The sequence below is a fragment of the Oryx dammah genome, unplaced genomic scaffold (assembly GCF_014754425.2).
Source record: "Oryx dammah isolate SB20612 unplaced genomic scaffold, SCBI_Odam_1.1 HiC_scaffold_15, whole genome shotgun sequence".
In the NCBI taxonomy this organism is placed as follows: domain Eukaryota; kingdom Metazoa; phylum Chordata; class Mammalia; order Artiodactyla; family Bovidae; genus Oryx; species Oryx dammah.
This window is the reverse complement of record NW_024070199.1, coordinates 38,765,619-38,792,296: the sequence shown is the minus strand read 5'-3', so window position 1 is coordinate 38,792,296 and position 26,678 is coordinate 38,765,619. Positions and strand designations below refer to the sequence as shown.

At 60.5% G+C, this 26,678-nt stretch overlaps 2 protein-coding genes across 2 annotated transcripts in view; one reads left to right on the top strand and one right to left on the bottom strand.

Annotated features, from left to right (window-relative positions):
- The first annotated feature begins 33 nt into the window (after window positions 1–33).
- TMEM258 (transmembrane protein 258) lies at window positions 34–3,747 on the top strand. Its single transcript, XM_040255990.1, has 4 exons — window positions 34–121; window positions 1,881–1,990; window positions 3,013–3,149; window positions 3,635–3,747. Exons 1-3 carry the CDS (start codon window positions 119–121, stop codon window positions 3,137–3,139), a joined length of 240 nt encoding a protein of 79 aa, XP_040111924.1. The 5' UTR covers window positions 34–118; the 3' UTR covers window positions 3,140–3,149; window positions 3,635–3,747.
- A 515-nt stretch (window positions 3,748–4,262) lies between these two features.
- The window catches only part of MYRF (myelin regulatory factor), a 34,748-nt gene continuing 12,332 nt past the window's right edge, over window positions 4,263–26,678 (bottom strand). The window contains exons 2-27 of the mRNA XM_040255991.1: window positions 25,985–26,072; window positions 25,535–25,798; window positions 23,300–23,361; window positions 22,098–22,377; window positions 20,827–21,077; window positions 20,621–20,744; window positions 18,499–18,694; window positions 16,869–16,945; window positions 16,577–16,687; window positions 15,844–15,934; window positions 15,285–15,485; window positions 14,923–15,034; window positions 14,338–14,447; window positions 13,341–13,501; window positions 13,196–13,268; window positions 12,841–12,929; window positions 12,475–12,543; window positions 11,970–12,050; window positions 11,743–11,828; window positions 11,442–11,633; window positions 10,952–11,203; window positions 9,557–9,644; window positions 9,250–9,324; window positions 8,785–8,890; window positions 7,248–7,322; window positions 4,263–7,065 (exon numbers count right to left, since the gene is read on the bottom strand). Of these exons, the coding sequence (XP_040111925.1) occupies window positions 6,985–7,065; window positions 7,248–7,322; window positions 8,785–8,890; window positions 9,250–9,324; window positions 9,557–9,644; window positions 10,952–11,203; window positions 11,442–11,633; window positions 11,743–11,828; window positions 11,970–12,050; window positions 12,475–12,543; window positions 12,841–12,929; window positions 13,196–13,268; window positions 13,341–13,501; window positions 14,338–14,447; window positions 14,923–15,034; window positions 15,285–15,485; window positions 15,844–15,934; window positions 16,577–16,687; window positions 16,869–16,945; window positions 18,499–18,694; window positions 20,621–20,744; window positions 20,827–21,077; window positions 22,098–22,377; window positions 23,300–23,361; window positions 25,535–25,798; window positions 25,985–26,072 (3,395 nt within the window). The 3' untranslated portion in view covers window positions 4,263–6,984. The remainder of the gene's footprint in view (window positions 7,066–7,247; window positions 7,323–8,784; window positions 8,891–9,249; window positions 9,325–9,556; window positions 9,645–10,951; window positions 11,204–11,441; window positions 11,634–11,742; window positions 11,829–11,969; window positions 12,051–12,474; window positions 12,544–12,840; window positions 12,930–13,195; window positions 13,269–13,340; window positions 13,502–14,337; window positions 14,448–14,922; window positions 15,035–15,284; window positions 15,486–15,843; window positions 15,935–16,576; window positions 16,688–16,868; window positions 16,946–18,498; window positions 18,695–20,620; window positions 20,745–20,826; window positions 21,078–22,097; window positions 22,378–23,299; window positions 23,362–25,534; window positions 25,799–25,984; window positions 26,073–26,678) is intronic.

Below are 26,678 nucleotides of genomic sequence, written 5' to 3'. Positions count from 1 at the left end.
ACAAGCCCCACAATGCCACCCACGTGACTGCATTTCCCCTTCCGGTTGAACAGCGCGCCTGCTCCTGCTTACGTGTTCTTCCGGTGGCGGAGTGGCGGATTATCCTGTGCCCGGCAAAATGGTGAGAGGGTTGAGGGAAGTTCAGGACAGGGCTCTGGGGACCCCCGGGGTCCGTCCTGTGCCTTTTTCTCTCACAGAGGCGTCAGGTGCCCGAGGTCTAGAGGGCGGGAGGATCCTGGATCCTTCGATTTGGACTGAGGGGCGGGGAAGGGGCTGACTCCTTAGGTAAGGTTTTGATCGCACTGGGCTTCTGATCTCGCGATTTATAAGGATGAGGAGTGTGGGTGCCTTTTTTAATACCTTCCAGCATTTAGCTCTGTTACCTGTGGTCAGACTGTTACCTCTATCTGACAAGTTTCTCCCTGCTGCGAAACTCGTACTCATACTACCCGGCCCTGGGCAAAAGTCACCTTCTTGGTGAAGCACTTCCAACTGTCTCGGGCACTTGCCCCCTCTGTCCTGGGAGCCCCCACAACCTGTGTGCCGCCCTCTTGCCACGTGACATGGACTTCTTTGTTATCTGCCACGCCTCCTAGTGACCACCATCTGACGTGCCTCTAGCCTTGGGATGATGTCTATTCATCTTTGTATTCCCACTGCCAAACACGGGGCCTGCAATTGGAGGCTCAGTCAATGGCAGCGATTGTCTTTATCGTTAATGGGGGGGCATAAATGTTTACTGATTTGAATTCCAGTGTCTCTTAGAACAATGGGCTCAGTTTACTTGTCTAGAGTTGTTATGTTCTGGATTTAAACATTGGCTGCTGGGTGACAATGGAAATTAACATTTGTACGGAACTTTACTTTTTCAGCCCTCTTTCACAAGCATTAGCTCATGATCTTCCCTATAACCTTGGGAAAGAAACAAACACCTATTGAGCAACTACTCTATGCCAGGCAGTGAGTTAGATGCTATGACGTTTGTCTTAAATCATACATCAACCTTGTGAGAGAGATGTTATAATCACTTACAGAGATTCATGGTATTTAATAGAGTCAGAATTTTGACTTACATCTTTTGTTTGCAGATCCGAAGATTCCTTAATTGTGTAGTGGGAAGAATAGAGAATTAGAAGTTGAGGCCTGGGTACCAGTTCAGAGTCTGCCTTTCAGTGGGGATTCTGAGCTTGGTGTCTACAGATATGGGTTCATAAAGCTCCTAAAATCATAAGCAAACTTTTTCTTTAAAAAAAAAAAAAAGCACTTTATTTTGTTTTGGGGTATAACCAATTAAAGAAAAATGTTATGATAGTTTCAGGTGCCAGTGAAGGGACTCACCCCTCCCACAGATTTTTTCTTTTATGTGATTTGTCCCAGGCAAAGAGTCCAGACCTTTCATCATGTTGTTTTTTTTTTTTTTTTCCCATGATGATCAGTGGCCTCAGACAATGTTAAGGACTAGACTTCCCCGGCAGTTGATTGGTTAAGACTCTGCACTTTCAATGCAGGGAACGCAGGTTCGATTCCCTGGTCAGGAAACTAAAACCCTACAAACTGCATGGTGCAGCCAAAACAAGAATGTTGATCTGTAGCTAATCAGTCCCTTTGTGTGTCTCAGCCTCTGACTCCTAGCTGCCCTTCTCATCTCCTACTGAAAAGACAAAGTGCCACCTTAGTTTAAGATGTCATCAAAATCGTCATTCCCAAAAGGTATCATTTGACAGTGGTTCTGTCAAAGGAACCAGGAAGGATGTCCCTGTCTCCCAGGCTGAAATAAGCTTCTTGCAGTCACAGCAGCATGAGGCTCCGATAACCCCATAGTCCTCCCAGGTTGAAGTCTTGGGATTCTTTGGTGGCGCTGATCTCACACCTTCCCCTAGGAACTTGAGGCCATGAGCAGATACACCAGCCCCGTGAACCCGGCTGTCTTTCCCCACCTGACCGTCGTGCTGCTGGCCATTGGCATGTTCTTCACCGCCTGGTTCTTCGTGTATCCTTTGATTGAGCAGCCAGTGGGCCAGAGTTAGTGATGTGGGAGCTGGAGTGGGGAACTACACTGGGTGCATGCACCCAGCCACTTTTGTTCTGGCGTGGGGAAGCAGGACAGTCAGCAAGTGAAGGGCTAAGGGCCATTGACATCCAGAGTCGGGCTGTGGCCTTAGAATTTTCCAAGTGCAGGTGAGCTTAGTTTTTGCTCGTCAGGTTTCATAGTGAGCAGAGGTCCTGGCTGGACTGGAGGCTGGGCACAGGGACTTGAAGTTGAAAAGTGTTACAGGAGTGATATACTCAGGTGTCAGGCGATCAGAGGGCTAGTCCCAGCTTTGCTGCTCATTAGCTATGTGACCTTGGGTGGTTGAAGGGTGTTGTGGGATCTGGAGTTGCAAAGCACACCTTGGAGGACACTCAGACAGTGGAGTGCAGTTTATCACTCCAGCAGGTTCAAGGGGAATCAGTTCCCAGCAAGGACCCTGATGTTTCTGAGAGCCCCAGCTTTATACCCGCCCGCCCCCCCCCACTACTCGGCTGGTTACATGTTAGCAATCCCTTTGTTGTACATGATTTTTACAAGTAGGTGCTAGGAGAACAAACAATTAAGGTTGGTGGGAGGGGAGGCAGACAATGAATATACATCAAGGGGGGATGTCTCCATGGTTAATCTAACAGGGGTAGCCTGACCTAACTGTCATCTCCGTGTGCTGTCTGTGGGGAGGGAAGTCTCCAGACCGGGTTTACACTAGCAGTGGTTTCCTCACTTCTTGGGCAGGGTTTGCGTCCTGTCTTTAAGATGGATGACAGGCTTCAAGATGGAGTCTCTCCTGCTTTCCTCACACTGGCCCCAACAGTAGGCGTGCCAGGGTCTAGGTCATCTCTTGGACCCCTCTGCCCAGCTGCACGGAGCCAGACCAGCCTCCTGGAAAGCTCTCAGCCCATGCCTTTCTCCCAGAGATGCCCTGGCCGGGTTCCCTGCCCTGCGTAGTCCACCCCTTTGCTTCTCCTTAATCACCCTGCCAGTTATGAGGTCACATCCACCAAGTACACCCGGGATATCTACAAAGAGCTCCTCATCTCCCTGGTGGCCTCACTCTTCATGGGCTTTGGAGTCCTCTTCCTGCTGCTCTGGGTCGGCATCTACATATGAGCTCCCAAGGGTAAGAGCGGTGACAGGGTGGGACGCTGGAGAAACCTCCCCACACCCACATGGGGGCCCTTGGGCCTGCGTGACCTCTTGGCTAATGGAGACAAACTGGGCAGAAAGGACAAGGACACCAGTCACATGGACTTCTTTCCCTGTCCCCTGGTGGGAATCTGAGCCAAGTGGGACCTGTGTCAGATCTGAGGTCTCCACATTGTCTGACCTGGGTCTGGCACTGGAATGTACTGCCTTAGGCTGTGGGCGCAGGCTTCATGTGGTTCCACCTCTGTGTTCTTACACATCACACACGGGCTGGGGAGCCATCGGCAAGTGGCCAGGCAGGGGGCCAGGATCCGGGACTTGCTGCCAAGAGTTCCATTTTAGTCGGTTTCAGCGTTCTCAGTCATTGAGATAAATTTTGACTGATGTCTAGTCACTTAGTGGAGGGAAGCTGATGGAAAGATGGGTCCCTGCTCTCATTCTGATACCCTTTTCTTTCAGGTTCCAACCGGGCAGCTTCACTGAATCCCTGCTTTTGTAAATTAATTTTTTTTTTTTTTACTGTGGCTGGAAGTGTCCCACCTGTTGCTACAATAAAGGCAGATGCGACATCCTGTCTGGTGCTGGGACCCATGGTTCTCCAGTTCCTCCCCTTCCTGTGTCTCTGCTGCCTCCCAGATGGTTCCTGTGGCTGGGAAGCCCTGCTCTCTGCCTAGGAGGGAAATGTGGGGACTGTCTTATCCTTAGAATTGAGGGCTTCCTGTGGACAGGCAGAGACTGAGCCTGCCCTCTTCTGCGGCTTCTAGAGTAAACTTCCTTAGGAACCCACACCAGTCAAGTCTGTCCCAGGGCCAGTCCCCTCCTCTAAGTAGCCAGGGACCCTTGAAAGGCTCAGCTTGTCCCTAAAGTGGCTCCTTCTAACCCAGGCCGGGCACCAGTAGGTCCGTGGGGTGTGGCTAAGGGGAGGGGCTACCACATCCCGTTCTCAGGCCTGAAGCTACGAGGGATAATGGGGTACAGAGCATCTATCAGGCTCAGGGGCTCCAATGGTCCTAGCCCCACAGATGACCCCATCCTCCCCCCACCCCCACCCTGCCCCAGAACAATTTCAAGAAGACAGGAAGCAAGCTCAGATACAAAGCAGTATTTATACATTTATTTATATACGTATATTTATTTCAGAAAAGAACAGGGGACAGGAAGCAAGCAGGCCTGGGGCCGCTTCCCTCTGCCCGCTCAAGTCAGAGTTGGTACGATAAATACGAGTCAGAGCTCAGGGGAAGGGTGGTGGGGGGCAGTTATGTGGGAGGGAGGGGGTGCGCTATGCACATGCAGGCTTTCTTGGAGGCTGGAACGTGGACGGGGGCGCTTGTGCATTGAGAGGCCCTATATACAGCTTGAAGCTTGGGGAGATTAGCCCAATGGCTACAGGGGTAAATGCCAAACGGGAGAGAGGAAGGGAGGGTGGGTTGCTGGACCACGGGTAGGGGATAGAGCCAAGACACCCACTCAGTAGCACCCGCTGGGCAGCTGTCAGCCTCCAGCAGGTGGCCCACTAGCCTTTCCTGAAACCCTTTTGCCTCCCTGGGCTTAAGGCAACTTTGGTCCAACGTTGACCCCCCCGCCCACCCCCCCACCTTGAGCAGCTTGGAGCCCCACTTGGCCCCAGCCTCCACACAGAGGACCCCCTCCCCAGGCATGGAAACAGCCAGCTGCTAACCAGATTGGGGCAATGCTGTGTCCAAGTGGCTCCAGGGGGCAGTGGAGGGTCACTTTCCAGTTTTAGCACTTTAACTCCAGTTAAGGGGCTGTGGTCCAAGAAACCTGCAGCCCCACTGAGGAAGCCCCAGAATCCTGCCACAAGGGGCAAGGCTTGGCAGGTTCATGGCATTTAGGGAGGGTTCCCGCAGTAGGGGGAAGAACAGTAGTGCTAAGTAAGGCTCAGCCACCTGCGTGGTGTGGTGAACTGAAAGTTGCTCAGTCGTACCCGACTGATCCCATGGACTATACAGTCCAAGGAATTCTCCAGGCCAGAATCCTGGGGTGGGTAGCCATTCCCTTCTCCAGGGCATCTTCCAAACCCAGGGATTGAACCCAGGTCTCCCACATTGCAGGTGGATTCTTTACTAGCTGAGCCGCCAGGGAAGCCCAAGAATACCAGAGTGGGTAGCTATCCCTTTCCCAGGACCTTCCTGATCCAGGAATCGAACTGGGGGGTCTCCTGCATTGCAGGCGGATTCTTTACCAGCTGAGCTACCAGGGAAGCAGTGGTGTGGGGAAACGTCTAATTCCTATGTCAGAAGGGCGTGGAATCCCACTGTGGAGGAGCTGGGAGGTGCAGTATCCTGGCTACCCCCCATCTCGCCAGTGTGGACAAGTGCATGTGTCTGTAGCAGAACGGGGCCCATGGTTCCTAGGCTTCTTTAGGATTCAGGTCTCCCCTGAAAGGCTCCCACTCAAAGCTGAGAACGAGAGGCAGGAGGGGCGAGGCCTGGCTCCCAAAGAGGCGGCAGAACATCACCAGGCGAGGACGGCAGTTCCATCCACATTTCTGAACCCTCGGCAGACACTGCAGTGATTTCCAGTCCTTCCATGAGCCTGGCTGTGGCCTCAGAAGGCTCTAGATACCCACTAAGAAAGGTTAACGTTGGCACTTGAGATAAGACTTCAGTAACCCAAAACCACTGCTCTGCTCCAGAGAGGATGGGCAGAACTGGGGCCTACTGCTGAGCACAGGGCCCCCAGCCTGGCAGGCCGAGCCCAGCATGGGGCCCTTGACCTGGGAAGGTGAGGCCACCAGCAGACAGGAGAGCAGGGAGAGGCCTGTTCTGTTGGTCGGAGTGGGGAGGGTGTCTCAAGGCTCCCAGGGACGGATCAGAGCCAGGGCCCTGCCTTTCAAGAGTCCGCCAGATCTGTAGCCCATTCGGGACTCTCCATCTCCATTCTACTCCTGCCTTGGTTTAAGTGCATTTTAGTAATTACTTCATTAATAACAGCAAAAGCTATTTTCATCCACCAGCCAAGACCAGCCTGCTGCCTTGCAGGGATTCCTGCTCCTCTGCTCAGAGACCAGTGGAAGCTCCCTGGAGCCCAGGCTGTGTGGCTGCACAGGGAACTTCCCTTTGGGATACTCCAGGTTCTAGGAGCCAAGGCTTACCTGGCCCACCAGCCCCGCCCCTGGTTCAGCCAGGCACTGAGTGTATAGAAGGCACATGGTCAATCGCCAGCCCATCCAGGGCTGGCTTCAGCTGCCCTGGGAACTCTTGGAGCCAAGCTCTTCCAGGGAGAAGAGACCTCCTGGGCCACGCTTAAAGCTTAGAAGTCTGAGTCCAGTAACAGTCAAACCCTAAAACGTCTGCTCCCTAACCCTCCCCAGGGAGCAGCTTTGAGAGAGGGCTGTCCTCCCTCCACCGACTCTTGACTCGGCCAGGTCTCTGAGGGCTCGTGCCAAGTCCCCGCCAGCACCAAAGGTGGACAGGTCCTCTCCCCAAAGAGGGACGGCTCCCAGTGGCAGAAGGGGAGGCGGGGAGGGTGGGCTCTGGACAGAGTCACAGCTTTCCCCGCCTCTGGGGCACCTGACATCACCAGGCCTGCATCGGCCATGTCTGGATGGACGTGAATTGGGCCCAGCAGGTCTCTCCAGCTCTGTCCGTGGTGTGGGGGTGCCGCCAGCGGGAACAGCAGCTCCAGTGTGAGGACTTCCAGTTTCACCAGGCATGGGGAGGGCCAGGCCGGCTCAGTCTCCAAAGAAGTGCCAGCAGCAGGCTCCAGTGTAACACCATTGCATCCAGTGTGGCAGGGGCGCCCGGGAACCCCCGGGCCCTGGTGTGGCACTGCCTCCAGAGGGCAGCTCAGTCACACAGGCGGTAGAAGTGGAAGTAGTAGTCCGTGGCCGGCTGGACTGGGGCCTCTGCGCTGCAGTTGGCCTGACCCTGGGTGGAAGGGCAGGGGGAACCCGAGAAGTGGCTCCAGGGTTGGGCGGGAGGCAGTCCCCCTGCTGACATCATCGGCTGACTCTGCCCCAGGTCCCACCATGCGCTTTTCAACGCCCCCCGCCCACTTCTCCCCCAAGCCCCACACTGAATGTGTCGGGGAGGCGGGGTGCCCTGCTCACCAGCAATGCCACCCGGAAGTGGTAGGTGAATCTGCGGAAGGACAGGATGGTTACTGGCCACTGGTGGGAGGTGCCCTGGGGAGGGAGGGGGAGAGGGGTCAGGACAGCGGCACAGCCCCCCACCCCCACCTGGTCCCAACCTGCATCCTTCGCCAGGGCCATCGCAGCCCCGGGCTCTCTAGCAGGTTTTACAAAGGAAAGTGCAAGTCGCTCAGTGGTATCCGACTCTGTGACTCCATGGACTATACAGTCCAAGGGATTATCCAGGCCAGAATACTGGAGTGGGAAGCCTTTCCCTTCTCCAGGGGATCTTCCCAACCCAGGGATCAAACCCAGGCCTCCCACATTGCAGGCGGATTCTTTACCAACTGAGCCACAAGAGGGGAGAAGCAGAAATCAGGAGAGGCTGGAGGGCACAAGTTCTGCTTTGGGAGCAGCAGGGGCCACCATCTGCATTCTCTGCCTTGCACTGAAGGCCCCCAGCCTCCTGTCTCACTGCCCTCCCTCTCACCACTGTGCTCCGGGCCCATGGAAGTGTCTCACTAAGCTCATCCTGGCTACACGCCGCTGAGGAGGTGCTGCTTATGGATGAGGACACTGCTGTTATCTGCCTAAACTCCAAGCTGGGGCTCACCCGTCTCTGCTCTCCCCTGTCTGCCGGGCCCTGGGGCCTGAGCCTCTTTAGGGCTCTCAGCACTCCATCCTCTATGCCAGCTACTTCTGCACCTCTTTTCTCATTGGTGAGGGACTGCGTTCTTGGAACGCGAGGTCATTTTTTACCCCATCTCTGGCTCCCCTCAGCTGGGCCCAGCCCAGGGCCGGGGACAGGGGAGGCCCCGAGAAATATTGATTGAATAAACACATGAGTCGGTGAGGAGAAACTGCCTTAACTTGTGCTGAGCATCATGTGGCCAGAGAGGAGCTGGACGGTGACCGGGTCCCAGCCGCCTGGTTCCCAGACCACGAGGCAGCCCCCTCCACGCAGCCCAAGACCTTCCAAAGTCACAGATGGGACCGAGTCACCCCCCTCTCCTCCAAGCCTGAGGTCCAGCCTCCTTCCCAGCTCCTCTGAGGCACGACCCTCGCCGTGCTTCCAACTCTGCCGGCACGCCATGCCCGCCCTGGTGGCCCGGCTGCTGTACACGCTGTTCCCCGACTCCTGGGACACTGTCCCCTTTCCTTTCCCTGGCTGATCCCACATCGTCCTTCAGGTCTCGTCTTAATCAAGCATGACCTGCAGGCAGGCGCCCTGACCCTGCGACCCGACAAGGTCAGCTCTCCCTGCCGGGCTCCCAGGACGCCCTCTGTCTCCTCCATTGTGCTCACCCCAGGCTAGGCCTTGGGCAGGGCAGGGCCAGGAGACACTCGCCATGGAGGGGTGCATGCACACCCCCTCCCTGGGGCACAGAGGCCCAGGTCCCAAAGGGTCCCTTGTGGAGATGCCTTTGCTCTAACCCTGGCTCCCGCTCCTCGCTTACTTGGGGGCTCAGTTGTGCCGGGGAGAGGAAGCTCCAGGCTGGCTGGAGCCACCTCCTACCTGAGTGTCCTGGTGGGCGTGAAGGCTCTGTAGAAATCGCCCCTCTTCACACGGCTCCTCCTTTGACATCAGGCTGCACAGCACCACGGACACGGGGGACGAGGAGCTGGGGAAGGCCCAGTCAGCAGGGAATTGGGGTTCCGAGCTCCTCCACCCCAGCCCCTTCCCAGCCAGCCCTCCACTCGGCCTCCCTCTCCCCACAGAAAGCAGCCACTGAATCCTCTCGGCCAGTCGACGAGGCGCGGCCATCAAGGTCCTCGATGGCTACAAACCCCTTCCCATCCCCTGTCCCACAAGCTCTTCACAGCCCATTTCACAGATGAGGAACTGAGGCCCGGAGACTGCTGGGTCACACAGCCAGTGAAGCACGGAGCGGGCAGGAGAGCCAGCAGCCCCCTCAGCTGCCCCCCTCCTCCCCCAGGTCACCGGGACCCCCACGCCCCCATCCCCCACGCGGGCACTCACTTCATCTGCAGGGTCAGGCGGAGGTGCAGCGGGGTGCCACTGCTAACAGGGATGTGATAGGTGACGTTTCCAGGCCTGAAAGGGCCAAGCTGGCTCCTCAGCCCAAGGGCACCCTGCCATCCCACCCCTAATGCCCATCAATTCCTCAGCCCCCAGACCAGAGGGGAGCCCTTCGAGGGCCTGGAAGGGGCTGCCCCGCCTTGTGAGGGAACTTCCTCCCTGGGGGGAGCAAGATCTTGTCCCTCTGGCCTCATGTCACCCGAAGGAACCTGTCCTGGTGGGGGTGTAGGGAGGCAGCCAAACCCACCTGCAGGCATCCTCTGAAGCGCAGTACTGGGAAGTAATGGGCATCGAATTCTCCAGCACCTGGATGGAGGTCAGGAATGGCACTGGGTCTGCAAGGAGAGAGGCCGTTGGGGCAGGAAGGAGGGTGACAAGTCAGGACACAAATGAGGAGGAGTCACATCTTCCCTTGTCTGACTTGGATCAGTCATTCACACTTTAGCATGAATAAACTTCAGGTTATTCTTTCCAGCTCCCACTTAGACTGAGGTCACATCACCACCTTCCCCAGCAGCCCCAAGACTCCCCAGTTCCCATGAGACCGAGGTCTGCCTCCCTGACGGACCCAGAACACCCAGGAGCAGGGATGGGTCTTCCACACCCCCTGCCAGGAGCATCCAGGAGCCCACTCTTTAGAACTCTGCTCCTGACTGCACACATTTCTCCCCAACTTGGGGCTCAGGGATGTCAAGTTGGTAGCTTGAAATCAGCCATGGTAGGAGTATTCCCACACACAAGTCAGGGCCCTGCTGTCCTTCAGAGACTCAACTTCCATGTCACCTCCTTCAGGGACACCTCCCCTGATGAATCCCCACCCCAGTCGCCAAGCCGCCTCTGTGTCCCCTCAGGACAGGTGAGGGGAGCCTCACCACACTGCTGTTCGTGTCTGTAAGCCCTCGGGGGCAGGGCTCACCTGTCTCCATCACCCCAGGTGCCCTGTACAGAGCCAGCCATAGAGCAGGGACCCAGGAAATGGTGCCTGGCAAGCATCTACCTCGTGGGGTTTCCCCATCACTTTGAACTTCAATCTCAGCAAAGCAGTTTCAAAGCTTTTTTTTTTTTTCTTGAAGCCACAAAACCCATCAAATGAAAGTTGATGAGGAGGCTCAGTACCTAGAGCCAGAGGTGCCTGGTTGAAACCAGAAAGGTTCTCAGCCTCCCCTTCCACCTCCTAGGCAGCCTGGGGTGGAGGGTGGGGGAAGTTCGGAGACACCCAGTTTGAAAATGAATACAGTAAAGGGTTCTCTAGCTTTGCTAAAACCAAAAGTTTGAGGTTTGGAAAACTGGGGGGGACCACAGCACCCTCCTTGCCCTAGCAGGGTGACACAGAAGGAGCCAGGCAGACACGGGATCAAATTCCATCTCTGCCGCTAACAGACTGTATGATCCTAGGAAGTCACTTCACCCAAGTTTCCATCTCCTCGTGTGAACAATGGGGACGATTCTGTTCTCACAGGAGGGTTCTGAGGATTAACCAAGGCCATCGATACAAGGCTACAGACTCAGCGTGGCCTGATTCCCGGGGCTCAGTCACACTCAGTGAATGAGGACTGACAACTCTGCACCCAGGGAGTCTGGTGATGGGCTGAAATGGGCCCAGCCTTGCAGGGCTGAACTGGGCAGAGGGTCGGGCAGGTACCTGACTGGCTCCGGGCCTGCGTGGGCTGAGCAGGGCTCAGGCCAGGCTTGGGAACCGCTCGGCGGCCCCGGCCATGGAGACCGAGGCTGGGGCCGTTCTTGGCTTTGCCCTGGCCCCCAGGGAAGGGGACCACAGGGCTGGCCACGGGGTTCGAGCTCTTTGGATGCTTGAAGTAGCCAATGCCATTGGCTGACAGGCCCCAGGACTTGGCTCTGATATTGGTGACCGGCAGCAGGGCCATCTGGCTGGGGCCTGTGGAGAGAGACAGGCCCAGGCTGAGAGGAGGGCGGGGGCAGCCTCCTATCCAGCTGTCTCAAGGGCCCCACGGGGCTCCAGGTCACTCCCTTCTGTCTCTTGGTCTCAATCTTTTTCCAGAACCTTATTTGGGCTCCGGGAGATCAAACCCTCCTGCTAATGGGTCCTTGGGGCCTTTCTTAGGCCTCACGTAAAAACCCCTCAAGCCAAACCCTGGGCCCCAGGCGAGCCATACCTGAGCGGTTGGTGGAGGGGCTGGGACTAGGGCTGAGACCACGACCAGGATTAAAGCTGGGGCCCGGACCAGGGTCGGTGGAGGGGGTGGGGCTGGGCGAGGAGCAGCAAATGACCGGGCAGGGGTGGGTAGAGCAGAGGTCCAAGGTGCGGAGCGCTGGAGCGGGGGCTGAGCGGGTCGGGCCAGTGGTACCTGAGGAAACCAGAGGCTGTATGAGCCGGAGGGGTCAGCACAGCTCCCCGCCCAGGACACACCCACTGCTCCCCGTCCGACCCCCTCCAAACCCACCCCCGGCACGCACCCAGCAGCAGAGAGGGCTGTGGGCCCAGCACCCCAGTGGTCACAGGGGACTGTCGGAGCTGAGTGGTCCCAAAGCTCTGGCTGGACCTGCTGGGGAAGGGTGGGCTGAGCTCAGAGGGGCTGGGCGAGCCTCGGCGGGGAGTCGCAGAGAAGCGGGAGGGACGCGAGGAGGTGGACAGGGAAGGCAGAAAGGAGGCAGCGGGGAGAGGGCTTGGTCCAGACACGTACCATGGGCACATGGCCTCGCTCCCCCCAGGGCGCTGGGGCCGGAGCAGGGCCAGAAGACAGGAAGTAGACACGGCAAAAGAGCTAAGGGGCGGCAGAGAGGAAACGGGGGCAGGCACAGGGAGGAGAGAGAGAGAAGACACGGTCAGAGATGGCCCAGGGGCTGAGGGTGACAGTGGGCAGAAGAGCCCAAGGCCCCACCCTGGCCCTCCTTCCCCCACCCCCTGCTCTGACCTGGGCCCCGAGGAGGCCCAGCTACCTGGAGAAGCACTGAGCAGGCCAGGGAGCAATACCAGCTTCAGCAGGACAGGGAAGCAGCTGCTCCCCACCCCAAACCAGGGGACCTTCTGACCCACCACTGCTCCCCCCACAAACCCCCAGTGGGGTCAGATCTTGAGGTGGAGCCCCCTTTACAGGAGACATTTTCCAGGGCTCCTCTGACCCTGGCCGCCCACCCAAGCCCCACCTGGCCTGGTGACAGCTGGTAGCCAGGCTTCCAGGGACATACCCATCACTTTCCACCAGATCCTCCTCGGTGCGCAGGCTCAGCACATACAGTGTGGACATAGATACCACGCTGGGAGCCGCAAGAAAGGGCTGTTGTTAGAGCCAGAGCCACGGACCAGCGCCCTCTCCCCAGGATGGGGGCCTGTGGCTTTTGGTCCCAGGGGACAGGCTCCCAAGGGGATGGCTGTATGTGGGTCTCCCCAGTCCCAGGGGGAGGAGGAGACAGGATGAGGCAGCCCCCCGCTCCTTCCCCGAGAGCTCAGCCACTTCATCTCCCGGGCCATGGCCTCCTGCTCCCCGAGGCCCGGGCCTGCGGGCAGCCCGACGCCCTGAGCCGGCCACCCCCAGAGTCTGGAGGACCAGTCACCTGAAGGCCATGACGACCACCAGGGCCACGATGGTTCCCTGCAGGAAGCGCTGGCTGATGCAGGCCTGGTCTGGGACCACAGACGACGACTGAGGACCAAGAGGAAAGGGGACAAAGGCCCGGGCTTAGGTCTTGCCTACCATGGGCTCTGTTGGAGGTGGGGGACATCTCCTCATCCCCTCAGCGGGCAGAGGGAGAGGGAGGAGGAACCGGGAGCTGGGGGAGCTAGAGGGTTGGGAAGGGAGGGACGAGGAAGTGCTTCTAGTCAGTGAACTGGGAGAGGCGCCAGCTGGAAAGGCTCCATGAGGATGGGGAGGCCCCAGTCCAGCCTGCCCCCCATCCTGCCCACCCTCACCTTGCTGGCCACCTTGGGGGGCCTCTTCTTGTGGGGGACGCTGCCCGCCCGGCTGAACTGGCTCCCTGCATGGCTACAGCAAGAGGACCAGGTCAGAGGTGCCCCTGGGAAGGGGGTCAGGCCCTCCCCCGGCCCGCACCCCCACCTGAAGGCGCCCGAGCTGCCGGTGGACTTGAGGCTGTCGAGACGCCGCAGCTTGGCCAGCTTGTGGCTCCAGCGCTCCAGCTCGTCGATGCGCGTCTCCAGGTTGTCCGTGAGCTTGCACAGCTCCTTCACGGCACCCACGTTCTCCATGAAGATGCGCTCCTGCCGCAGGGGATGGCCAATGTCGAGGGCACAGTCAGCCCCTGGGAGGCCCAGGCCACGGGCCCCTGGGGGAGCAGGAGGGAGCCCTCGAAGCCCCACCCAGGCCAGCCTCGCCTCTCGTCCAGCCTCAGCTCCCCCAGCTCCCTCTTCCTGCCTCTGAACACCATCCCACCTCTCCACCTTTCCCCACCCGTGGACAGAACTCTGTGGTCCTCAGAGCCTCCCGCCTCCATCTCCCCCTCTGATGGACACGGTGTCTGAGACTTCAGCAGAGGCCAAGACCTAGGACGTGCTCACTGGCACCCAGCCTCATGCCAAGAAAGTTACAAACATCAACCTCAACAAACCACGTACGTGTTTAAACTTTGCCATAACCCTATGACAGAGGATGAGATGGCTGGATAGCCTCACTGACTCAATGGACATGAATTTGAGCAAACTCTGGGAGATGGTGAAGGACAGGGAAGCCTGACGTGCTGCAGTCCACGGGTCACAAAGAGTCGGACGTGACTGAGCAACCGAACAACAAAACACCGAGATGTTCTCATCCGTAAAGAGCGTTTCCCTCCTTTTGCAGGAGAGGATGACTCTCAGGAGGTTCCTCTTGCCCTTGATCACACAGCCACAGACTGGCCAAGCCCTCATCTCCCACCTCCACCTCTCCCTGTGGGGTGGGGAGGGGGTTCTAGAAGCAGCATGAGAGAAGACTGGGGTGAGGGGATGCTCCGACTCTGCACTTCAGTGCCCTGTCTCTGTGCGAGGGGGTGCTGAATGCCCTCCAGCTGGTCCACCCTTCTGCCTCTGGGCTCCTTCCAGTTCCCACCCCCCCCAGAGACCTTGTTCACCACCAGGAAGTTCTCTATGGTTTTCCCATTGGCAAAGACCACATCTCCCGTGTCCTTCACGGCCTCGGGCAGGATCTCCTTCACCTCCTGAGCGATGACACCTGGGGAGGGACAAGCCAAGTGTGTGTTGGAGGGCAAACTGCCCACGGCACCATAATGTAGGCAGGGGCTGGGACTGGTGAGGGTGAAATTCTGGGAGCTAGAGATCGGAGATCCAGAGAGCCTTGGAGCAGGGTGGCAGTTCCAGGGATCAAGGTGTGGAGTTCCGAGGGGTAGGTGCGGGTAGGGGCAGATTCTCGGAAGTAAGGACCACAAGGGAAAGGGGACAGAGATCCAGGAGAATAAAGGCACGATTCATGCAGGGAACAGAGAAGCAGGGATCCCGGGACCACAAGTGCCAGACTTCCAATGTCAAACTGCAGGGGCTCCAGGTGAAAGGGCAGGTCTCCCAGAGGGCCAGGATTCCCAGGGGCGGGGTTCCATGAGTCGAGGGAAGGGGTTCTTGGAAGCAGTTTCCAGAGGACAGGGACAGGGACGGGGTTACCAGATGCCAGATCCCAGCCCCTAGATCTTTACCCGTTTCTGGCGCCGCGGCTTCGATGCCGGCAGTGGCGGCAAACTCCGGCTTGTACCTGTAGTGCACCAGCCGCATGCGCGAAATCCTCTTCAGCTGCTCGGTGGTGTCCACCTGCGCGGGAGCCAGGGCCCAACTGAACCCCTCCCCTCCTGGGCCCATCCGGTGGCAGGAGTGTGGAGGGGGTAGACCCTGCTACCACCAGTGTGGCGGGATCCAGAGACCCAGGGCCAGCCTCCTCCAAGGCCTTTCCCTGAAGCCCCGCCCCCTAGGAGCCCCGCCCACAAGATAGCCCCGCCCTAGCCCGCCCCTGCCATAGGCTCCTCCCCGCTTAGGGAGTCCCCGCCCCCGGCCCTGCCCCCACCTCCTGCACGTGCTCCTTGGCCCGCAGGTCGGAGGGGTGCATGAGCGAGCCCATGACCTTGACGTTGCCGTGCACCACCAGCGCCTCATCGGGCCGGTCCGTGTTGATGCCCACACGGCCATGGTGGAAGACCGTGTCCGGCACCTGTGCCCGCTGCCACAGCACCTCGCTGTCACTCTCAAACTGGCCTGGATTGGAGGCCTGGCAGGAGTTGGGGCTGGATCAGTCCTGGGGGTTGGGGAACGCGCAGCGCCCTGGGAAAGGGGGAAACCCCACAGCCACCCCTCCAGCTCCAGCCGGAGCTCCTCACAGCCCCATGCCCAGCTTAAACTGTCCTCCCATGGCTGCAACTTTCAGGAAAGCCACCAACCGAGTCCTGGCCACCTCCACACTTCATTGTGAAGGAGACACTGGCCCTGACAGGGTGGGAACCTTGCCCAGGGCCACACAGGATCAGCACTCCAGCTCCTGACCCCTGAGGACCCTGTATTTCTCCTGGGTGCTGTTTCTCCCAGGTCTGGGGAGGACTCTCAGCCCCTTGGGGGGAGGTGGCCCTCACCCGGACGATGATGCGCTCTGAGATCTGGGCGGCCAGTGTGTAGTTCTGATTTTGTGCATGGGCCTGGAGGGCCACCACCAGCATGAAGTACCTGGACATAAGAGGGTCTCAGAGGTGCCCAGAGTCCCGCCCCATTCCCCTCCCACCTCCACCAGCCTTCCTGGGTCAGATGTACAGTGCACTTGGTCATCTCCCCCAGGCTCCGGGCACCCTAGAGGAGAACATGACCACCCCACCCTACAGAGGAGGGGCTTCCCACGCGGCTTTAGTGGTAAAGAACCCGCCTGCCCATGCAGGAGACAGAGAGATGTGGGTTCGATCTCTGGGTTGGGAAGACCCCCTGGAGGAAGGAATGGTAACCCACTCCAGTATTCTTGTCTGGAGAATCCCCATGGACAGAGGAGCCTGGGGTGGGAGGTGGGGGCTAAAGTCCACGGGGTCGCACAGTCAGACAGGACTGAAGCGACTAAGCACGCACTACAGAGAAGGAACCTGAGTCTCCACTAGGGGGCGGAAACAGCTAGGAAGCCAGCTTCCGCTCTCCTACTCTTAAGTGGTGAAGGGCTCTGAAACCCAGGTCTCTCATGTGGGAAGTGGGTCAATCTCCGGGACTCCGTTTCTGGCATGCTACGGGCGGGCGGGGTCGGGGGCCGGGGTGGAGTTGGGGAGACACCCTCCAGCCCCTGGTCTTCAGAAATGGAGGGGCTCCGGGGCAGGGGCGCAGCCCGCTCACCTCTGGTCGGGGTTGGGCTTGCCCTTCTTGCGCATGTTGTTGGCGGTGGTCTCGCTGAAGTGCAGCCTCCCCACAGTCACTTTCGTGACCTGTTCGGGGGGCAGATTGACCCTGCAGAGGAGGGGCAGGGTACTCAGGGGCCAGGGGAGAGGGGCTGCGGAGAGCCAGGCCACCAGGGGCCCCGGGGTCAGGAATGTGTGGGAGGGGCACGTTGTGGGTGCCTTTGGCCCTCCTTGGCTCCTGCCAGGGGAGCCCTCCTGGGGACCTCCCCGGCCACGGCTCAGGCACTCACGTGACGGGGTTGAAGGGCCGCTTGCTTCGGTCCGACTGCGACTGCTCGATGTTGATGGACTGGTTCAGGGCCTCCAGCTGGGGGAGGAGCAGAGGCCAAGGGCACCTCAGGGCCTACGGTCTCCCCACCTGGTCCTGCCCTCCTCAGCCTCTCAGCCCAGGCCTAGCCCAGCGGGAGCTCCTGGGGAAACTGAGGCCCACCCTCCCCTTGGCCCACAGACTCCTGTGCCTTCTACACTGCTGTGCCCCCCATGAACCCATACCCACACCACTCTCCCACCTACGTGCACACACATGAGCACACACACACAGGCAACTTCGCTGGCCACCAATTCACACGCACGCACTCCACCCATCTCCAAGTACACATCCCAAATCAGCCTCCACAAACACCCATGCGTACATGCTAAGTCGCCTCAGCCCTCTCTGACTCTTTGCGACCACAAGGACTGTAGCCCAGCAGGCTACTCTGTCCATGGGATTCTCCAGGCAAGTGGGTAGCCATTCCCTTCTCCAGGGGATCTTCCTGAGCCAGGGATGGAACCCGTGTCTCCTGTGGCTCCTGCCCTGCAGATTCTTCACTGCTGAGCCACCCAGGAAGCCCATCCACAGACACCCAGTCACACCCAAAACCACACTCCCGAGAACCCATCCCACTCCCAGGCCTCTCAAGCCCTCCAGAGCACAGGCTGAGCCACGGCAATGCCAGGCCCCACTCATGACATGGAAGGAGACACACACGGCCAGGCCATCAGGGAGCTCGTGGGCTCAAAATCAACCATCACCACCGTGGAGGTGCTGGACAGTGAGGGGCCTCAAGTCAAAATGGGCCTCAGGGCAGGTGTCCCAGAGGAGGCAGCAGAGTGAACGGTGAAGGTCAAGGAGCGGTCAGCCAGGGGAGGAGGCAGGCAGTGGGGTTCAGAGGGTGTCCCAGAGAAGGAGCCACCTGGGGGAGGCAGGGGCTGTGACTGGGCACAGCAAACCAGGGCCGGGGTGAGGATGGGGGTCCTGAAAGCCTCTGCTGGCTCAGCCTAGCAGTCACGGCCTTGCTGGGGTGGATGGGGGAGACGGGGTCCTGGAGGCCTTAAATGGGGAATGTTGGGCCCACCTGTGTCTCAGGTGGAACAGAAGTCCGGCTGTGGGTGGTCAGATAAGGAGAGGGCCGGCCTGGTCTGGGCAGAGGTGCGGGGAGAAGAGGGGACAAGGTTGTGGAAAGTTCCAGGAGAGAGAGCCGGGCCTAGTGCATGGTGAGAGGTGGGCAAGCAGGTCCCAGTTTCATGGCTTGGGTAACCAGGGCCCCGGAGCCCCATTCCCGGAGAGGAGAGCCTGGGGAGGGTGAGTTTGCAGGGAGTTCATTTTGGGATGCTATACTGAGGCAGCTGACAGCAGGGTCAGGAGCGGGGTCCTGGCTGGGTGCACAGACTTGGGGTCACAGGGCAGAGAAGGAAACGGGAAGTGTAACTGAGCAGAGGGCTGGGGGCATGACCCTTAAGGGGCAGGCACGGGGGTTCAGGTGGGAAGGGGGCTGGACTCAGCCCCCAGGAGTCTCCTCAGGACACACTCACCTGGCCCCAGGCTCGTTCGGCTCCCCCGGCCTGCTGCCCACCCTCACTGCCGAGCCCCAGACCTGCCTTCACTCCGTGCAGCTTCAGGTAGAAGCAGTCCAGGGGCTTGAGGCCTTCGGGCGTCTTGACATACTTGGGCTCGCCCAGCATGCCGATGTACGCCGTCACCTGGAAGTGGTTCTTCTTCTGGCACACGAAGGCGTCGTCACCCACCGAAAAGTTGAAGCCCTTGTCGGCGTCCACGCGGTAAGTGAGCATGGGCCTGGGGGCAGGCGAGGACACTCGACCGAGGGCCCCCAGCCGGGCCTGCCTCGCCTGTGCCGTCTGTGGCCCATGTCCCCAAGCCAACTTCCTACCTGGTGCCCCCATCCTCAAACCTCTCTCGGGATTGCTCCCACTTCTCAGAAATGGACAGTGAGCCCCCCAGGAGAATCTGAGCTCTGGTGTGACAATGCCTCGGCCAATATTCCTCCCTTACATGCCTGGGACCACCGCGCCCCGGTGATGGGGGAGGCTGGGCAAGACCCTAGGTCGGGAGTGAGCTCCTGATGAGGGGGCCTGACAGCCCCTCACCACACTTGGCTTCTTCCCAGAACGCTGCCCGAAGGCCCCCTCCAGGGAGACAGGCTGAGAGGGGATGCGTCTGTGGAGCCTCACTGTGCCTGACAGCTGGTTGCCATGGAAACGGTGGAACCAGGCGCCGGCTCTGCACGGGCCGGGCCCAGCCCCTGCCCACCAGCTTGCTCAAGCCCCCAGACATCTTCATCCTGACTCCTACCCGGTGGGGAGGGGGCTCTCTGGGCAGCCTGGACTCAGCCTCAGTTTACCCATCTGTTGCTGGGAAGGTGTTCTTGGTCTAGGCTCTTCGGGGGATCTCCAGGGGGTAGGACACGGGGAGACTGTAGGCCGCCTTCCCCCAGGTCCCCAGGCACAAGCAGTGCCCCCGATGCCCAGGCCTACCTGGAGGAAGCTGGGCAGGGAGAATGTTTCCAAACTTGGAGAGGCCTTTGGGCCTGGCTAACATCTACGGGAAGATGCAGGGCTCACTGCTTCTCCCTCCCTGGGCTCCGCTCATCTGCCTGACCACCCAGGAAACACCCAGAAAGTGCCTGTACCACACTGGGGTGGACCTCAGATGCCAACTTCCTGGCCTTGGGATCTGGGGTGGCAGGGCTGACCTGAGAAGAATGGCTGTAGGAATGGGGGGGTCCTCACCAGGCCATAGGGCTGGACACCCAAAGACCTCTTCCCGACACCTGGATAGGGTCTCAAAGGATCCTTTAGCCACTACATCAGTTGGACAGCTCCTTGCCCCAGCCCTGAGGGCTTTGCACTAACAACCCCACAAAGCCTGGGACCCCCAACTCCAGGATGCTGAACTAGCTGTGAGAAGGCAAGTCCCAGACACCCTGCCCAGTCCCAGCAAGGTCCAAAGTGAGCTGATGGTGAGCCATGCTCTCACCCCTCGCTGGCCTTCCGTGGGAGTGAGGGGAGTGGTCCCAGAGTGCTCCTGGCCGGGTCCCAGGAAGCTGAATCTGCATGGGTGGGTGCTGGAGCAGAGCTAGGAATGCTGGGGCAGCCTCTGACCAGTCCTCCCCCACCCACTGGTCCCTCCCCTGCAGGGAGGGGGCTTGCTGGAAGGGCCTCCCTGACACTCAGCTTCCGGCTACCTTCCTGGAATGCAGGAGGAGGGGGGAGGGGGAGGAGGAGGCAGAAAACACCCCTCTCCACCCACTGCTGCCAGACTCGCCCCCACTGGCCCCTCCCTGGCTGACACCACCTTCTTAAGGAGGCCTCGGGCTGGCTCAGGACTCAGGAGCCCTGAGTGGCAGTCCTAGCTCTACCCTGAACCTGCTCTTCTGTGAAAGGGGACTGTCTTGTTCCGAGGGTGTTTCCAGCCCTGCTCTAGGATCCTGAAGCCAGGGCTGGGGTTGCCCAGATGGCATGACCAGGACGGGTGGGCGGCGGTGGTGGTGGTGGTTTAGTCGCTAAGTCGTGTCCGACTCTTTTGTGACCCCATGGTTGGTAGCCCACCAGGCTCCTCTGTCCATGGGATTTTCTAGGCAAGGATACCAGAGTGGATTGTCATTTCCTTCTCCAGGGAATCTTCCCGACCCAAGGATGGAACCCGGGTCTCCTGCGTTGGCAGGCGGATTCTTTACCGAGGGAAGGGGCACGAAGCACTCACAGCTCCTTGTAGTTAGCGTCGTACAGTGTCGCCCATTTGTTCTGCTGATGCGGTTGCCACTTGATGGACTGGTAGTTGGGGTCCAGGTAGGAGCCACTGAGGCTGTCACTGTCCTGCAGGAGACCTGGAGAGAGGGAATGGCCATGGGCCCCGAACCCCGGGCCCCACCTCCCCAACTCAAAAGCCTGAGCAGGCCAGCCGTGTACCTGGTGAGGGGGCACCTGGTGGATGCCAAGGGGGCGTCTGGACCCGGGCGATGCTGAGGGGCAGGGAGCCAGGCCCGGGTGAGAGTGGGCCCTGGGGAGGCCAGGGTGGGGAAGGGGCTCGTGCTGGGTGCGGGGGCAGGGCCGTCACAGTCCCAGGCTCCTGTTTGATCATTCCGTTCAGCATCTGGGCGTTGAGGGTGTTGGGAGGTGATTCCGAGTGCTTCCTCTTCTTGGCGGGGTGTGGGGGGAGCCTGGGGGATACAGGTGTGCATCATGGGGGACCAGTGCCCCCCCCCCAACCTGTCCCACTGGGCAGTAACCCGCTCCCCTCTCTGCCCTGTTCCAGCAGGATACGCCCAGCCCAGTGGACACCTCCTGCAGGAAGCCGCGTCTTTACCTCCTCTGTGCTCTCCCATCATGCTGTGCTATCATCCTCTATCTGTCCCTCCTCCCTGCTCCCCAGGCTGTGGAATCCAGGAGGGCAGGGCCACACCTGACTCGCCCGTGTGTCCCCATCACACCTGGCAACTGGCCTGGTGCACCAAGTGCTCAGAATCGTTGGTGGAATGAGTGAGTCTGTCCCTTCCCTGTGGGGTTATAGTGAGGGCTCTTTGGAGAGCAGCCTCCAGAAACAAGCCAGAGGGCTTGGACCACCAAGGCTGGGAGAGTTTCCTGGAAAAGGGGCTGATGATTTGGGTGGGCTACACAGCACCTCTTCCCCTTCTGGTTTACAAAAAGCTTTGCCAGTGGAATCTTTCCTTGAATGAAATCTTTCACGAAATCTCAAATGTCCAAAACTGATTAAAAGATAATTCTGCAGCTGGAGTCAGAGCGGAAGTAGTTCTGGGTCTACACCTAGAACCTCCTCAGAAAACTGAGAACCCTCTGGTGGTTAGAAAGTCACTGCTATGTGGGTAAGAGCACCGGCCCAGGTTCAGGCTGTGGCTCTGCCCCTTTCTACCTCCGTGACCTGGGCAAGCATCCCCTCCCTGCCCCCACCAAGCCTCAGTTTTCCTATCTGGGCAACAGGGATGGCCATGCTCATCAAATTAGTTAATGGTGAGCATTTGGCCTTGGCTGTAAATCTCCTAGGCTTTGCTGGGCATATACATTCACTGACTCCCGTCTCTGGGGGGTCAGCGCCTTCTGCCCTTCCTGGGTTCATCCCTGCTCCTACCTCTGTCTTTGTCCTGCAGCTGCTGCCCTGAGCACCCCCTCCCCGCCCGCACCAGCCCATCTCCCCACCCCCGAGGAGGCTGCCCGGCTCTTACTCAGCTCCGTGTTGCTGGAGCAGCTGGTGGAGCATCTGGGACTGCTGGCCATGATGGAGGTCGGTGGGCACCAGCCCCTGCCCCATGGCAGCGTAGGGGGGCATCGGAGGCTCGGCCTTCATGTACAGGTCCCGCTGCAGGACGGGGTAGTGCGGTGGGGGTGGCGGGGGCGGTGGGGGGCCTGGCAGGTGGGCTGGAGGTGGGGGCGGGTGCTCCAGGCGGGAAGGCACCCCCACATGGCACAGGGTCTCGGGGGTAATGGTGCGCAGGAGATGGGGGTCTGTGGGAGAGAGGGGGTGGGAGGTGGACATTAGGTTTCCAGGCACCAGCTCTTCCTGGGGCAGGGTCTCCTCATACCCACCCCCTCCTGAGCCCAGCCTGGGGGCTGCCCTCCCACCCATCCCACATGGGAGGAGGCTGGGCAGCCCAATCCCACTGCAAGCCTGGGCAGGGAGGCTAGACCCTGTCCAGGGGGTAGGCAGCCTTTCACCCCATCCAAGCCCTCTTCTTCCCCAGGCTGGGCCTGGCCCAGCTCCCTGGGGAGGACCCACGTCCCAAGGCTCTCTCCCAAGCCCCTCGAAGGCCTGCTCCTCCTCTGGACTTCAGGAAGGAGTCTCCTGGGACCCCCAGTGCAGTCCTACAGCAGGGGGGGCCCCTCCTCCCTCCGGCAGCCCCTCTACCAGGCTCCCAGGGGCCAGCCCCCCAGCATGAGGAGGGGAAGCCCCAGCTCCCTTTGTTCCCCAGGAGGCATTCCAGAGATGTTTCTGGTAAGATAAACAGAACTCTTGACCCCTCTCTGGGCCGTGGGGAGAAGGCTGCCTGCCATCCTTCTGCTCTTGGCCACCTGGGGGCCGCGGCACCCCTGAGCACACCCCGAGGCACGGTGGGCCCAGCCAGCTGCACCCAGGCTGCCTCCCCCAGCCATCCACTCACCGCCGAAGGGTGCGTCCATGATGGCGCAGGCGGGCAGGCGGGTGGCATCACCGGCAGGGACACTTGCTCAGAGGCCGGGCGGGCTCCCCACCCGCCCACGGGGAAACAATAGCCAGCGCCGGGGAGTATTTGACCAGCGATAATCTGGGCCTGTTGGGCGGCCGCTGGCCCCCCACCCCCACCCCCGGCTCCCTCCCTCCCTCCCGATAAGGCCGCCCCAACCACTTGCCCAAACCCCAGAGGGGGAGGGCGGTGCCCGCCGGACTCACCATTCACCTGCTGGGGGGAGTAGGCCTCGGAGCCCGAGTCTGGGGGAGAGTCTGGCAGGGTGCTGTGGAGAAGAGGGAAGGGCTGTTGGCTGGGCCACGGAACCTCTGACTCCCAGTCGGGCAGCTCTTCTGCGGGGCAGGGTCCCAGAGACCCAGGGGCTAGAGGCCTTGAGGTCTCCTCCCCACCCCATTACAGGCATTTCTCTTTACCAGCCCCCTTGGGGTGCCCGGCAGGGCCCGGGGCTGAGTTGCAGGTGGGGGGCCTTGGGCTCCCACCCCGCATCCCCTCAGACCTACAGGGCATTAGAGGGGCCTGTCTCTGGTTCAGGGATTCAAGGACTCCCTCCCCAGATCCAAGGGCCAGGCCAGCTCTTTTCTTCCTGCACCCATGGAAGCCCCACTTCCTGGAAACTCTAGGGGGCCTAGGGGGCTGGGCCTGGGAAACGTCAGTGGGTCACTGGAGGGGCTGCCCTGCCATGGGCAGGTGTGGGCTGGGCAGGGAGCCAGCTTGCCAGGCCTGCACTCATAGGTTTTGTGTTATCAGTGGTTTGGGCGAGCAAGAATAAACTCGACTCTGAGAGGTCAGCACGTCCTCCATGAACCCTGCGCTCGCCCGGACAGGAAGGCGGGCAGGGGGCTGGCTCTCTGGCCATCGTGGCCCCCACATCTGGGAAGACTGCCCTCCATCAGGCCCAGGCAGCATCTGAGGCAGCCCCGTCACTGCAGACACGGCCCTGGGCTAACTGAGGGTCCCCAAGGTCCTCTGGACGAGCCGCCCCCCACTGGCTTCCCCAGGCCCCGTGGGTGAGGAAGACAGGAAAAAGTGATGGGGACTTGGTCCTTGCTGTGGCCCTCGTGGCCTGGTGGGCGGACCGGGGCCTCTCCAGCTCCGTGTTTGTCTCCCCGCCTGCTGCCTGCACTGCCCTGACAGGGGTCTTGTGTAAAGGCCCTTCTCTCCCTCTAGCCCCTGCAAACTCACATGCCAAGTCCACAGGACCTTGCCTTCTTCCTCCTAATTCCTCACAGCACTCGAGTTGCTGATTTACTGATTACTAACTCCCTCCTCAGCTAGACCCCCTGCAGGAGAGACGGGCCTGCCTTGTTTTCCACCTAGAACAGGGCCTGGCAGGGGTGGGGCGGTGGGAGCCGCCCGGGGCCCACGGAGTGTCTGTGTGGCTCTGGACACACGCTTTCTCTCCCTGGGAAATGGCTTCAGTGGGCCATCCGAATCCTGCTGTGAGGGAGACGGGGCTCTATGCACAGGCTGGCTGGTTTTGGGGTCCCCCAGGAGCTGGCTACTGGGGCAGTTGATGAGCTCACATAGAGGCCTGGGGTACAGCAGCGGGCACCCAGCAGACGCTTGTTAGGTGGTGTTAGTTCTCTTTCCTCCCTGCCCTTCAGGGTCTGCAGCTTTAGGACAGCGTCTTGGCCTGAAGCGGCCAGCTGCCTTCTGCCGCTATGGCTCACCCCTGCCTGGCCTCCCCCCTATAAGCCAGGACATGGCCACTGTCCCCCAGTACTTCCTCTGGGCTTCCTTCCCCGATTCCCACAGTCACATGATGGGGCGGAAGCATCTGGGGCTCCCTTTACAGCTGGGGCTGCTGAGGCCCTAACCGAGGTTGAGGGTCAGTACCCGGAAGAATGGGCTTCCCTGGTGGCTCAGCTGGTAAAGAATCCGCCTGCAATCCCACAAGGCTGGGAATAGTGGAGCTGGAGACGGAGCCTGGCTGTCTGACAGGCGTCGTGCTCCCAGCACCCCACTATCCTTCCACTCAGAGACGGGGTCCCCTGCCCCCTGCCACAGCCTGAGGGGGACCCAGAACTTTCTCTGAGCACCTCTGCAGGGTTTGGCAAACCCATGCTCCCCGCCTCTCTGTGGGCTGGGCAGGTGGTCATCTGGAACCTCGGGTCACAGCTGGGCCCAGGCTGAGCCCCGGGGTCAGGTGGGGACGTGGGTTCCTTGGAGAGGAGCCGGGGGGGGGAACCTGAGAGGGGGAGGCTGGCTTGTCCCCACTCCCCTGCTCAGAACCCTCAGCTGCCCACTGCCTTAGCACAAAGCCTCCTCGGCCTAGTCCTGGAGCCCCCTGCCCACCACCACCACCTTGCTACCTGCAGGGCAGCCCACTCCCCACTGCCCAGCCTCGGCCCCAGGCCCACTGTCACTGTGCCCATGCCTTGCCTGGCCCGGGGCCCCTGCGTCTTAACCCGCCCGCCACACTCCCTGCCCTCACTCACCCTGGGGCATAGGGAGCCTTGGGCTCTGCCTTGATGGGGGGCCCAGAACCCCCCAGGAAGGGCTTGGGAGCAACACCCATGCCGTTGTTGTTGTTGCAGTTGAGCGGGGCGCTGTAGCTCGGGGGTGGGAGGGCCCCATGGCGCCCCGGGGAGGGTCCGCCCCCCGGGGGGCTCAGGTGGTGGACCCCGCTGGAGCCGGGGATCGCTGGCTGCCCATGGGGGTAGGAGGCCGCACTGGCTGGAGCAGAGATGTCAGGGAAGCAGCTGCGGAGAAGGAGGAAGCTCAGCGCCAGCGGGAGCCCCCCGCCCCTCCCGGGGCCCCACCCGCAGGGCAGCATGGACCCCGCAGAGGGCTTGGAGGCTGGCGGAGGGGGAGGAGCAGCTTTTGGAGGCGGGACGTTGTCACGCCTCCCAGGTGAGGCCCGTGGGGCTGGGGGCGGGGCCACTCACAGGTCAGAGGCATCCTCCTTGCTGATGTACTCCTCCAGGATGCTCGTGTCTATGTTGGAAGGCTCCAGGGCGCCGTTGATGTCGTGGCCTGTGGGGAGGAGTGGCCGTGAGCCACGGCAGAGACCCAGCACCCACCGCCCCCCCACCTGTGTCCACGTGGAGGGAGAGCCCTTCACGGTCACCACCTGCCGCCCCTCCAGCAGGCAGGGACGCTGCTGCCCCCAGCCCACAAGGCCCCCTGGACTCCTCCAAGAGGGGAGGGCCCCACAGTCTGCATCTGGACGGATCCACGGGCTCCTGCCCCTCCATCTCCTCTCCCAGATGCGTGACACAAGCAAGTCCCTTCATTTTGTCTATAAGATGGGGTGAACGTGTCCCCATCTTACAGGGTGCCGTGAGCAGCAAATGAGGTGCCACCACCCTCACGGCCTCGGGCCCAGACTCGCTGACTCTGTCCTGCCCTGTCCTCCAGGCGGCGGTTCCAGACGGCCCAGCTGCGGGCAGCCAGGAGCATCGGGCCTGGCCGGGCTGGACCATACATCCTGGGTGGGGAGGCGGGGGTGGCGCATGGGGTTCGGGGAGACTCCTGCACCCCGGGCCCAGCTGCAGGTGGAGAGGGAGTCGGGGTCGAAGTCGGGAGCACCCAGCCCCCGCTCAGTGCGTGTGCCTACCACCCTCATAATGAGGGCGAGGG